We start from the raw sequence: 13,206 nt of genomic DNA, 5'->3' as shown, positions 1-13,206 counted from the left end.
CTACAATATATATATATATATATATATATATATATATATATATACAAGCCTAACCATACCTAGCCATACCAGCCATACTCATGAGTCATGACTACTGACTTCCTTACACTGTAAGGTGGATGACTTACTTACACAAGGTATGGTGTAGTCAACATGCTACACCATACTTTACTGTAAAGTAGGTAGGGTGATGAGCACTACACCATACTTTCTCTATTGTAGACTACATATTTCAATAGTGTAAAATGGTTTCCATTAGGGTTGGTAAAGACATGGCATGGACTTATGTTGATATGGGTGTTGATTCATTAGGGGCCACAGTTCATGAAGTCACTCACGTTGATGATAAATTTTACGCTATTGGTCAGAGGTGTCGACTTTTATCCTTTGCTGAGTCCAACCCAAATTTAGAAATTGGTTGCAGGCATGACACAAGGAGTGGCCCGACGCATGAGATATCTTGTGTATTCAATTGAGAAAGAATTATTGTTGGTTATCAGGTATTTTGCATATGATGATCATAGAAAACGTTCGACGAATGGATTCTCGGTTTTCAAATTTAATTTTGACAAGCGTGAATGGGTTGCCAAAGACAACTTAGGTGATGATGTTGTGCTCTTTGTGGGTAATAATTCTTCTGTCACTGTCGGCTTCAAAATCAGGATGCCTATCAAATTGCATATATTTTCTTCATGATGATCGTGATGGAGGTATGAAACGAAGCTATCACTTAGATTTTGGTGTTTACAACGTCGAAAGTAAAAGCATTTCACAACCTTACCCCTCGAATGTCACGAACCTTGTGGAAGTGATCGACTGATTATGAACCAGTTTGGGTCAAGCCAACTATGAATCTGTAACAAGAGAAGAAAGCAACACTTGTTGTTACCTATGCTATCTTTTTGAATTTTTCTAGTTATTATGTTTCCTTGAAGTATTCTTGTTTGAACATGTAATTCCACCCTTTGAACTGTAAACCTCTTCTTGTACAATAAAAAATAAAAAATATTAGGAAGAGCTTCCCATGTGTTAGGAGATTGCAATTTCTAGGGGCCGGTGAAGCAACATGCCTGCAGAGATTTCTCGAGGGATTGTTCGGTGGACGGGACTTCCTTGATCGAATTCTTATCATCCTCGACCATAACCTCATCCACGTACTTGATGTCCTTCCGAACATTGACCATAACCTCGTCCTCTTCCTTGTTCTGCAACATTTAAACCATTATTAAACAAAACCCTGAAACACAAAATTCATATGTCCAACTCACAAATCTGAGTGAAGCAACACACCTTATTCTTTTTCTTCAATACCTCCTCTTCAAGTTCCTGGATGGACGGGAGCTGGGTTATAATGGAGGGTCTGCGCCAGTCCTTGGGGCACCTGCCCTCCCAGTACCAGTGACCACCATAGCCACAACAACACTTCATGCGAATAGCATATGCTCCCTTGGAACAGCAGATCTCTCCAATATTGCCACAACCAATGCAAACCTTGTCATATTGAGGTCCTAGTTCTGCGCCTGGTGGGATTCTATCTAGGCATGGGCATTCTCTAGCGAAGTGATCAACTGTGCCAGCGCAAACAGGACAGACGTATGGATCTATGTCTTCAACTACAAAATTCAACAGAAAACAAAAAGAATGAGGCAACTCATCGAATTTCAACAGTAGTAATAGATATTCATTTCAGAAATTAAGAGACAAACTAGGGCCACGAACACAACAAAGAATACTAAGTTTATTGGGCACTATACGAAAAAGTAAAAAGTAACCAGTTGTAGCTTTCAAACCAAGATGAAATTCAAGATAATCTCCCCCAACCAGAAACCATACCAACAGGTCGAATCCTCTTCATCAATCTCAGGAGCTCCTCTTTGTCTTCTTCCAAATCTGGATATTTGACCTTTTGCTTCCTGTCACCATAAAGGATGTACCCAGGGTAGCCCTCACGATACTCATCCTCATAGTCATCATCCTCATCTTGACACTCGTCCTTGACCTTGTTATTTTTCTTCATAACCTTCTCCTCAAGTTCCTCGATGGACGGGAGCTCGGCTATAATGTCAGGTCTTTGCCAGTCCTTGGAGCACCTGCGCTCCCAGTACCAGTGATCATCACAGGGACAAGCACACCTCCTGCGAACAGCATATGCTCCCTTGGAACAGCAGTTCTCTCCAATTTTGCCACAACCATTGCAAACATAGTCATATAGAGGTCCTAGAACTGCGCCTGGTGGGATTCTATCTAGGCATGGGCATTCTCTACCAATGTGATCAACTGAGCCGGCGCAGACACGACAGGCAGATGGATCTATGTCTTTTAGGACTGCAAAATTCAAAAGAAAACAAAAGGAAAATGAGGCCACTGATCCATTTTCAACAATACTAGTACATGATCATTCCATTGGTTAGAGACAAACTTCACCAAAACAAAGAAATGGGTCTATATTCAAAAGAAAAAAAAAAAAAAAAACTGATCGACTATCGAGAATAGTTATACATGATCATTCCAGAAATTAGAGAATAAAACTAACTTACAACATACCAATTAGCAAAATAGAACAAAATCAAAATCCAAACCGAAATCGAAACCATACCAGGGCGATCCCTCTTCATCAGCCTCAGGAGCTCCTCGAAGTCCTTGCAGATAACCGGTGATCTGAACTTTTTCTTAACTTTGTTTACTACTTTGTTAGTTGGGAGCTGTTTCCTTTCTTTCATCGGTGTTTTTTGGGCGAAACCTCCTTTCATCGGAGAAACCTCCTTCCAGGCTTTAGGGTTGTGTTGGGCGTTCTCTATCTATACTCCGTAATTTATAGGTCTCGCATTTCTTTTCTTTTCTATTATTATTCTATTTTAGATAAATAGAAAATTTCATAGAAGTATATTTACGTCCCATAACCCATGCAAGAGTCAGATTTACCAATATAATCCATAATATTGTGGTTGTTCATGTAGAAGTTTCCAGATTTTTTTTTCCTTTTATCTTATCTTTTCTTTTTTATCTGTATTTAACTATTTACAATTTTACATATTGGCTATAAATAGAGCACATGCAAGGCTCCACTGTCACACAGAGAGAGCCCCAATTCCGCAATGAGCACCACCAAAATGGTTTCCCTAGCCCTTGAGCTAGAGCTCCACCAAAACGAAACCCATCCTTCCATTCAAGACCTCCAGCGCTCCTTAGAATCCCTCTCAACCAGTCAAACCGAGCTCCACAAGACCCAGACCTCAATTCTGGAACAAATCCACAAACTCAAACCCTCACTCAACCTCAACTTCCGAGTCTTCCACGGCGGCTAAGACAACGCCCTGGACTGGGTCTCCCTCGCCGAGCGCCACTTCAAGTTTCTCGCAACTCCGGAGGCCAACAAGGTCGAGGTCGCTTCCCTTCATTTGCAGGGCACCGCAACCCCGTGGATGGACTGGTACGAGTCCAAGTACGGGTTGCGCTCGTGGGACAATTTCGTGTGTGTTTCTCACCACCTTTGGGCCTCCGGGTATGGGCTACCTGGACTACAACGGCTCACTGGGCCGGCTCAAGCAGAAGGGGTCCCTGGCGGAGTATGAAGCTGAGTTTCTGAGACTCTCCTGCAAGGTAACACCTGCTTGCTGGACTGAAGAGGATTTGATCGAGCGGTTTTTGGATGGGCTGAAGGAGCAACGAGTTCGTGAACGCGTGGAGTCGCTTGGGCCGGACTCGCTCTACGATGCTATGCAGAAGGCCCGGCTTGTGAAAACCGGTGGGCCTTTGTTGTTTATTCAGCCCTAGTGTTTATGGTTTTGGGGTTTATGACAATATGTGGCAAGCAACTTTGAGCTTTCAGGGTTTTAGGGGTTTAAGGGTTTTATGGACAATGGTCTAACGGTTAGGGTTTATGGACAATGGTCACTGTAGTTCACATCTTTTATTGACTTGTAGCTTTCTGAATCTATCTGCATGTTTTAGACTTGAAAATTCATGATTTTGGGCATCTGTGTTGATGTTTTCTGGTGTTTCTGCATATTGACAGATGCTTGTCTTCATACATATCATATAATAAAGCTAACTACACAAGACTAACATGTATATATATATATATATGTTATATTACAATACTGTACCATGAAGAATTACACAAGATTGAACAATTTATAAAAATTCTAAGTGTAACTTGAATACTGCATATCAAATGCAAGTTCATCTACCCATTTCCTAAAATCCCACATCATCTGCAAATAGCACAATCTAATAGAATTCCCAAGAAGCTGGTGGTGATTTGTTTGTATAAGACAGCCTAGTAAATACCGAGAACCCTGGCTTACACTTGGTGTACAGATGCCAAAACGATATAGTTGTAAAGCTACATTCTACACCCATTGTATACTTTCATTGGGTTGTAAGGTCTTCTTCATCTGAGCATCTGAGCTAGAGCTTCTACTTTCCCATCGTGCATGCGTGCCATCAAATGTTCCTGTAACTTGAAGTGGACTTTCCATCTTCCTAGAACCGTTCACATTGTCTGATTTTCATTGAATGAACCTCATGAGCATCTTGATTCTTCTGGGAACATAAATTAGAGGAAGTAAGTCAGTTGTTCCTTCTTCCTTGAGCCGCCTTCTCCATACAAATCATTCCACTGTTTCAGCTCATTCATTACTGATCCCTCTGCAGCGAAACTTGCAGCTACCTGCATTACCCCATTACGCATGTTAACATGCAAGCATAAGAATGAAAATAGTAATTTCTTTCAGAAAATGTAGGGAACCGATTTGAACTTACCTGATTCTTTGCTTGCCTCATATCTTCCATGCTTAATGACCTCAGAGTAATTACACGCTCCTCTTTCTCTTCTTCTTTCGAGTCTGAAGCATCTTCAGTGGTCTTGGCTGCTTCGGCTTTCTTCTTCTTTTCCTACGGTTCAAAATTTTCAGTAATCATTCAGCATTACTTACTGTAAATGAAAGGGAAAATTAAAATTATGAGACAAACAGAGGAAGAGAGTTACCTGATCCTTCAATCTTTCTTGTTGTATAAGCTCCCTTACAGGTCGATAAGCTGCTGTTACACATAAGTTCTGTTTTTCCAATAGTTCGTTCATTAGTTTCATAACAAATTATACTGATTATGTATCAATAAATTATGTCATTGTTAGAGAAACAAACCTTCAGATCACTTCCACTATATCCTTCTGTCATGGTTGCAAGCTCCTTAAAGTCTAGATTTTCAACCTTTTCTTTTGCAAGAAGAGTTTTCAAGATCATTTCCCTATTCTCAACAGAGGGAAGGCCAACCATAACCCTGTTCAACACAATAAAAAGTTTCAAGTCAGCACCATAAAGCTATTAGCTTCAAGCTTATCCACAAAAAGTATCACAAGAATTTGGACTTCAACATAAATATGCCTTCATATATACCTGCGCTCAAAACGCCTAATGATTGCTTCATCAAGATCAAATGGCCTGTTGGTTGCAGCAAGAACAAGAATACGCTCTCCAGACTTTGTCAAGAGTCCATCCCAGTGTGCCATGAATTCATTTTTAATCTTCCTCATTGCCTCATGCTCCCCAACTCTAGTTCTCTGCCCGAGCATGCTGTCAACCTCGTCGACAAAGATAATAGTCGGCGAGACCTTTGCTGCAAGTGTGAAGAGTGCTCGAACATTCTTCTCATCTTCTCCAAACCATTTCGAAGTGATAGTTGACATTGAGACATTGATGAAACTTGCTCCCGCTTCACTTGCTATGGCCTTTGCAAGCATTGTTTTTCCAGTACCAGGAGGGCCAAAAAGCAATATGCCTCTGCAGGGCTTAAGTAACCCTCCTTTGAAAAGGTCTGGTCTTCGAAGAGGGAGCATGACTAACTCCTGTAGTGATTCTTTAATCTCATCCAATGCACCAATATCTGCAAAGGACACTCCAATCTCACTTGCAGGGATAACCTCTGGCCTTATGCGCTTCTCAAATTCATTGTCCGGAGGAACTTCCTGCACCAACACCATGAAACTTCAGTGAGATAAAGAATATATGGAGGAATTATGTATAGTTAACCAGGTGGATGTTATTATAGTACTGAAGGATTTGAACTTACAACTTTTGGTGGAGGTGGATTTTCACTTTCCTTCTTCACTGCTTCATTTTTGTTGTCGGATTTCTCTGCTGTTTCAGACTTTGATTCAGTCTTTCCACTGACCTCTTCAGTTTCCTAAATCGAGGACAAATGATAAGACATTGATGGTTAATAGTACTTAAAGTTGAGAAGAGAATTATCAAGAGGTGAAAATAAAATAAAATACAGACCTTGTTGGAATCAGCATTCGTCTCCAGTTTCAGAGAATCTTTGCCGCCACATTTTCCCTCCTGGAATATACTCAGCCCCTGGGACAAACTGTTTCACATGCTGATAATTAGATAGAGCTGTTTATTTGCAGAAAGATATAACCAAGAAAACTATATTATGGAGAAATCATGCACACAGAAGGTTGGTATGTACCTCATTGATGATATAACAAGCTTTCCATTACGATACTCGGGATCTTTGTTTTCCATCAAATGATATGATATTGCTGAAACCACGATTTCTTCTATATAATTGCTGAGAACCACTGTATCTGCATGGCAGATTGAACCAAGATCATCACATTCAAGATCATTTGCCGCAAGTACTTCAGCTATGTGGTTTTTATTATCTTGAAACTGGATCCTCTTCATGTCCTCTTCCAATTGGGCTTTCCAGCTGACAAGATTAGTCTCATCATCAGGGGGGCTGATCTCAATATTGTATGTGAACAAAGCAGAAAGCCTCTCATCTACTTTGCTATCATCTTCAGCATCTAACATTCGGGAACCGAGTATCAACACAGATCCTGAGAGTTTGTTCAACATTTTACTGAACAAATTGTATAACCGTTTTGATTGGAGAAAAAGCTTCTCCACATCCCTGAGGTATAAAATGATCGAACCACTTTCTGATAGGGAAGATAAGACCTGCAAGGAAAATATATTCCTGCATTTAGTACTATACCAGTACCATATTTAGATATTCGGAAGTTGTACAACTATCAAGTCTGCAATCCATAAACTTACAGTTTTCATTCACCAAGGAAAAACTTATATTCATAAATGAAGCACATCTGTTGAACATTCACAAAATATGTATTATGGCATTACCTTGTAAAGTGATTGTAGAAAAAGTCTCTCGTCAAAACACCAGCTACTCATTCGCTTGAGAGGAGCTGGAAAAGCAAAAGAAATGCAAAATAAGGATCTTCTGAAGCACTTGCCTAAGTAGCTATTTTAGAAGATAGAGAGATAAAGACATAGTACTAGTCTGTATGAAGAAACCTGTATTTGCTGAAGCACTTTTGGAACTGATGCTACTGATATCAGATATAGAAGAGGCATTTCTTTTAAGTGTCCTATGGTTACTTGGTCCTTCAGAACTCCTGCAGTTATAATAAAGTAGTGGTGCTTTAGAAACGACATGTTACATGGAGCCACTGTGGCACATTTACCTTAACAAGCAAAGGAGACTCATCATAATGTACCTTGATATGAGATCTGCAGCACTGCTTTGCCGAACTAAGGAGCCTGCAAGATAATAAATTACAATAAGAACAGTAGGGTTTACACATCACCAATTGTCACTCAACTGAGGATATGAACATGAGATGAGACTCGAGAATAGGAGCATTTCTTCCTTCCATACCTTTAGTCTCTCCACTTGATGGGAGCATTGAGAAGGACCCAAACAATCCAGACATCCGTTCCAATGTCGCCTCTGAGATTGACCTCTTATGAAACTACCATAAGTAGCAAATGAATTAGGGAAAACTCCAACTGAGCTAATTGGTAAAATCTCCCATTTGACAGGATAGCAATACAATGTGACAAAGACATGTAGGTCAGAGAATGCTTACTGATTCTTTTTTGGTACACCCATATTTACTCTGAATCTGTAAAATGCAAACAAAATGGCATATAAGTATAACTGTATGATGAGCCAAAGTTTGTTGGATACTAAAGCTGCAAATAGTTACCTTGATAGAAAAGTCAGTAACATCCAACAACAGCAACTTTGATTCAAAGACATGAGCTAAAGCCTTGGCGAGCATTTGATGATAAAGTTCTGTGGGAATTAAACATGCGGTCCGATTGCCATAAGAAAATGAGGCATAATAATGTCAGTGCAAATTAGAAAAGTCAAATAGCGTACCTGCAGGTCCTGATAGCAAAATAGCTCTGCTTGCAGGTGAAAGGTTCCGGGTGTGTTTGGATAAGTCAGAATGCTTCAGATGAACATACGCAGCACTTGTTAATAACATCCGAGTTCTTTCCCTGTCATTGCCATAACAAAACCAACAATTGTAAAATAAGCAGAAAGTATTGCATTAACACAAGTTCATGTTATAGATTATACAACTAGGAAGATATGGAAGTCTTTGGACTTTCAAAGTAGGTCCATCTTGGACATCCAAAGTCCACAAGGACACATAACTTTCTTCACGGTGTATGGCATGAATTTCAGAAAAGATGGTTCCCATGAACTGAGGTTTTCAGCAAAATGATATGCCTCCCACTCACAAGCTTCTAATATTTACAGTTGCTGTCACATACATAACAATTCCTTCTTTAAAGAATATAAGGAGGCAAGTTTCAGGAGAAAATCAGACCACTTTCATATGCTTTACAAAAACAATACTCGTGATTATACTCAGTGGAGAACTATATCCACCATGAAATTACAAATCAGATAAGCAATATTGCAGCCATTATTTGAATGAAGCCAAGACTTGGAAACAGTCATAACCAATGGTATTTCCTATCAATCTCCTGCAATTCTTTAGAGGATGACAAAAGGGGATAGGGCATTAAATGCACAAATAGGATCTATGTCCTTATAGGCCTCAAAGTTTGTTCTTCTATCAACTTGTCTGATAACTTAACAGATATTCTTTGATGAGTTGATCTGGAAAACAGGGCTTAAAAAGCATTTAATCAACAAATTTAGAGCAGAAGGCTCAGCTCCATACAGCCAAATATGGGTTCAAAAACAAAAGCAATATACTCAAACCACAAAAACTACTTTTTGACGAATTCCATGAGATTAAGATCATCAATTACCCAAACATTCATGCCAACAAAAACTTTTTACCCAGAAAGTAAACAAAAAGATGAAAACTTTTGCAGATGATCTTATAGAATATATATACTTGATTATTTTCTCAGTGATCACATTCTCTTACATAATTGGTCAAAACTCCTGAACTAATCAGACACAAAACAAACCCATCTTCCTTAATTCCATTTCCTTTCACCTAATCACTGACACAAAATAAGCATAACAAAATTCGTGCAATTACCTTAGATAATAAGGAAACTCCTCAAATGTAACCTTGCTGTCTCTCATATCCAGCACCTGCCTCATCAGCTCTTGCTCAATCTGCTCGGCCGTGACCTCATCCGACGAGCTGTTTCCGTTCACCCATTTATTCACTGCACCCTGGCCGGAACTTAACCCCAACCCAACTCCAACTCCAACCCCGACACTCAAAGCAGACAACAAAATGTGCTTCTGCTCCATGATCACCTGTCTTGTTCAACAAAGCCAAACTCCAAAGCACCAACCTTTCCCAACCAAAGCTCTCTACTTTAAAAGCCTCAGAAACCAAACCAAAGATCCAAACTCTGTGTCTTGTTTCACCCAAATGCGATCAGATTCATCAACTTTGAGAAGATGGTTTGGTGGGATTTGATTGTAATGAAAAGCTTTTGGTGTTATGGAAATGTGTGATGAGTTTTTTTGCTTAATGGTGTGTGTTGCTGTTGTTGGCCCTCTTCTTCTTTCTCCCCCTTTGTGTGCTATTTATAGCATGCCATAATACTAATGGACGTCAAAAGCTCCCCCAAGAAAAGAAAACCACATGAAAACGACTCCATGAATTCTTTTTCTCACCTCTGGTTACTGTGAATTTGACTCATCCGTGACACCTCAAATCTGGGGGCTTTGCCTTTTCCCTCTTCTTTTTACAAAAACATAATTCACACTCCAATTAAGGATTAAGCAAGTAATACAATTACCTAGTTGTAATATCAAATAACCTTGTATTTCAATAAATTTGCTTTCTTTTGCAAGCTATACCCTTCTTTTACATGCCCTTTTTGTTCTTGCTCATTTTGTTAGGTCTGTCTATGAGATCTGAATGAGAGTTTGGATGAATGAAATGGATTGAGAACTCTGTTTTGTCCTTGAGATAATAATTGAAGCCATACATAGCTCTGAGTTGTAATTTGGTTGGATCCAACAACCAAATTTAGAAGCATGTTCTTCCTAATTTCTCTTTGGCAATATACAACTATACCTACCATGGTGGGCTCATACTCAATAAGGGTTTTAACTGTCATTGTCCATTTTAGCTATGCATTAACTTGTAATATTGCTTATCCTTGTTTCCAACCAAATGTAGGAAAACTTATGATTGGGATGCTTGGCCAAAGGTTAACTACTACGTACTTGGTTCTAACATTTCATCCATCGACAAATCAAAGAATGTAAGAATTGAGAAGTTATCGAATTAGTCTCCTAAATAATGATACATGTCGTGCATACATAAATTTTTGGTACTATACATAAAAATTTGTATTTTCTATTTTTTTTTTCTATTTAGTTCAGCTTTTGTTGCATGGTTGAGTTTTATATTTGTTAACCTTTCGGTCCTCACTTTAGAAAGCACATGACTCAAAAGGTATTGTGCACGTTTGTTGTTTCTTTTGATGGAATTTTATTGCTTTCCCACAAATATTAAGCTGCCACTAAATGAAAAGTGCTAGAAGACTAAACAGAGGCGGCTGCGCCCTAATTTTTAACATCTCAATTTGTTAATTAACTTAATATCGACACTTATCTTGCACTACACGGATCTCTTTCACCACCTAATTAGTATAATTAACTAGATGGAGAATATGTTTTGCCTTTGACACTTAACTTTGAAGATGAAGAGGAAGTGAGGAACTAAAAGTTACTTTTGTTGATCGCGTTTAGTTGCTCGAACTAAGCATGATTTTATCCAGTACGAACAAATTGACTCAACAGTATAATATATAATTCCGTTTTACTTTTCATAATTGACCCCAGTTATTATGAACTTGACATAGTTTAGATTAGCAGGTTCATTTTTACACAGTATCCCAACTAAACAAGACTGATTCTAGGCTAGTTCGTAGTAGTTAATTTTTTTCACTCAATGTGTGAGTGTGTGACAACATGAGTCTCTCAAAAGAATCCACGCGAAGTTAACTTTGTGATGAGATAAGGACGTCTCTGAAATAAGACCCTCTAGCACACAATCGTATCCAACATTCCCAAAATAGGTCAGTTTGTGTAATTCCTTATCTTGCACGTAAAGCTACACAGTTTGACAAAATTTCACCATGACCAACTTTTTGGAGAGGGTTTTGATTCTCTTCCATACCATTGTGTGAACAATCTCATTATAATTCTATAGAAAAGACGTTCTCCCCTACTTTTATTGTTGCACATTACACTACTTTATATATACGTTCTTGTTTTCTTGCTTGATGGGTCACCGGGGATCCAATTACTGCCGCCACTGCACTCATCACACTCGGATTCGTCACAGCTTGAAATGATGAAAAGGATTTTGTGTGGTGTGGAAGACTCGAATGCAAAGGCATATGCTGGCAAAGTCTAATAAGAAAAGTGGTGCATGGCTTTTAGGGTTTACAAATTACAACACAGTAGTCGTCTTGGACTCGTGGAAATAAAGAAGCTTGATGATCGATGGAGGAAGAAAGCGAGCATACGTGTGAGCAGTTAGAGCTCTTATCAACTCGATTATCTCGTTCGTAATAAGAGCATCTCTTTCAATTCGATATCATCGATCTAGCCGGTCCCAGTTTGCTGGGTTTTTACAAAAGAAAAAACGAAAATGGAGTCAGAGAGATTCCACAGCTCCGACCATCTTCCCCTGTCTTTTCTTTGAGGTCTCTTTTACACATCAGCACCACATGCTAGGGTTCCTCCTTTCTTACAGACACAAACTTAGGGGTTATGATTATGCAGAACACAAAATCTTCTGTATATATTTTGATTGGTGGATTACACGCCATTGCCACTTTGCAAGCTTTTCTTTTTCCTCGATCGACTTTTGTGAGATTCAAGTACTCACTTAGTCACACCCCACAGTCCACATTGCACAAACACAAAAGCTATTCTTTTAGCTTAATACTTCAAATAATTGAAGAGCTAAATATAATTCTTCGACGATCATACATAGATCGAGGATGGTGGTCCTGGTCTAGGTCAACAAACATTCTTTCATTCTGTTTACTCTATTCTATAAGTTTTGCTTGATTATTTTCTTAATCCTTCATGTTTTTCCTAGCTCCATTTTTGTAATTATATATTTATTCCTTCAACGAGTACTATATATAAAACCAGCAGCTTTTCTTAGGGTAATGATTATATTCTGAATTCCTGATCATTTTAATTGCAACTTGCATGTATAGATTATGGAGTAATTGACTAGTAAATCAGTGCATGCATGCCATATCCTGACTCATAATTTAGTTCCGAAAGTTTCAACCATATTATGAAAACTAGCTACTATGTGATAATTTTCAGTCGGAATTTATATGTATCTGATGAAATGATGTTGAAATTCACATATTAATCAACATGTTAGGTAGTCATCTGTTGCTTTTGGTTCTGGATTATGGATGTCAGCTTTGTAATATAGTAATTATAAGCTTAGATCCACAATGTATTTCGCTATTTTATTTTTTAAAAATTCTTCTACGCATCAAGGTGCAACTGAATCGAACAACTATTATGTAATATTTTGATCCGGTCATCCACGTCATATTATCATGCATGTATACTAATACCGTTAACAAAATTGAAACTAAAAAAATAGTTATATGTGTTTCTAAGGTCGATAAAGATGTACTCTTATTATGAGCGTTTAATTTGATTGCATCATAAATGAAAATGAAAAGAAGAAATTTAGTATCTATAGTATTGATTCGATCTTCACATAAGACGATTTAAAGACTTACATATTAATAATACAAGTACACATTGATGCGGGGAATCCGCTCCAATTCAGCTACCTACAAAAATCTTATTATGAGCGTTTAATTTGATCGCATCATAAATAAAAATGAAAAGAAGAGATTTAATATCTATAGTATTCATTTGATTTTC

At 38.4% G+C, this 13,206-nt stretch overlaps 1 protein-coding gene across 1 annotated transcript; it reads right to left on the bottom strand.

Annotated features, from left to right (window-relative positions):
• Window positions 1-4,053: 4,053 nt before the first annotated feature.
• Window positions 4,054-9,818, bottom strand: LOC101302117. Its single transcript, XM_004307985.1, has 16 exons — window positions 9,344-9,818; window positions 8,197-8,318; window positions 8,021-8,109; window positions 7,901-7,936; window positions 7,690-7,783; window positions 7,529-7,571; window positions 7,326-7,426; window positions 7,152-7,216; window positions 6,475-6,968; window positions 6,282-6,369; window positions 6,073-6,186; window positions 5,400-5,968; window positions 5,148-5,283; window positions 4,991-5,059; window positions 4,765-4,896; window positions 4,054-4,672 (listed from the first exon to the last, which is right to left on the bottom strand). Exons 1-16 carry the CDS (start codon window positions 9,562-9,564, stop codon window positions 4,559-4,561), a joined length of 2,487 nt encoding a protein of 828 aa, XP_004308033.1. The 5' UTR covers window positions 9,565-9,818; the 3' UTR covers window positions 4,054-4,558.
• Between the last annotated feature and the right edge of the window lie 3,388 nt (window positions 9,819-13,206).

The sequence above is a fragment of the Fragaria vesca genome, linkage group LG7, assembly GCF_000184155.1.
Source record: "Fragaria vesca subsp. vesca linkage group LG7, FraVesHawaii_1.0, whole genome shotgun sequence".
Taxonomy (NCBI): domain Eukaryota; kingdom Viridiplantae; phylum Streptophyta; class Magnoliopsida; order Rosales; family Rosaceae; genus Fragaria; species Fragaria vesca.
The sequence above is the reverse complement of the archived record's forward strand: the minus strand, read 5'-3'. Positions and strand labels throughout refer to the sequence as shown.

Coding starts and splice junctions, on each gene's coding strand:
- LOC101302117 (XM_004307985.1), bottom strand. CDS start 9,564: ATGGAGCAGAAGCACATTTTGTTGTCTGCTTTGAGTGTCGGGGTTGGA. Junction 8,319..9,343: donor GAGTTTCCTTATTATCTAAG/GTAATTGCACGA, acceptor TGGCAATGACAG/GGAAAGAACTCGGATGTTAT. Junction 7,784..7,900: donor GGTGTACCAAAAAAGAATCA/GTAAGCATTCTC, acceptor TACTTATGGTAG/TTTCATAAGAGGTCAATCTC.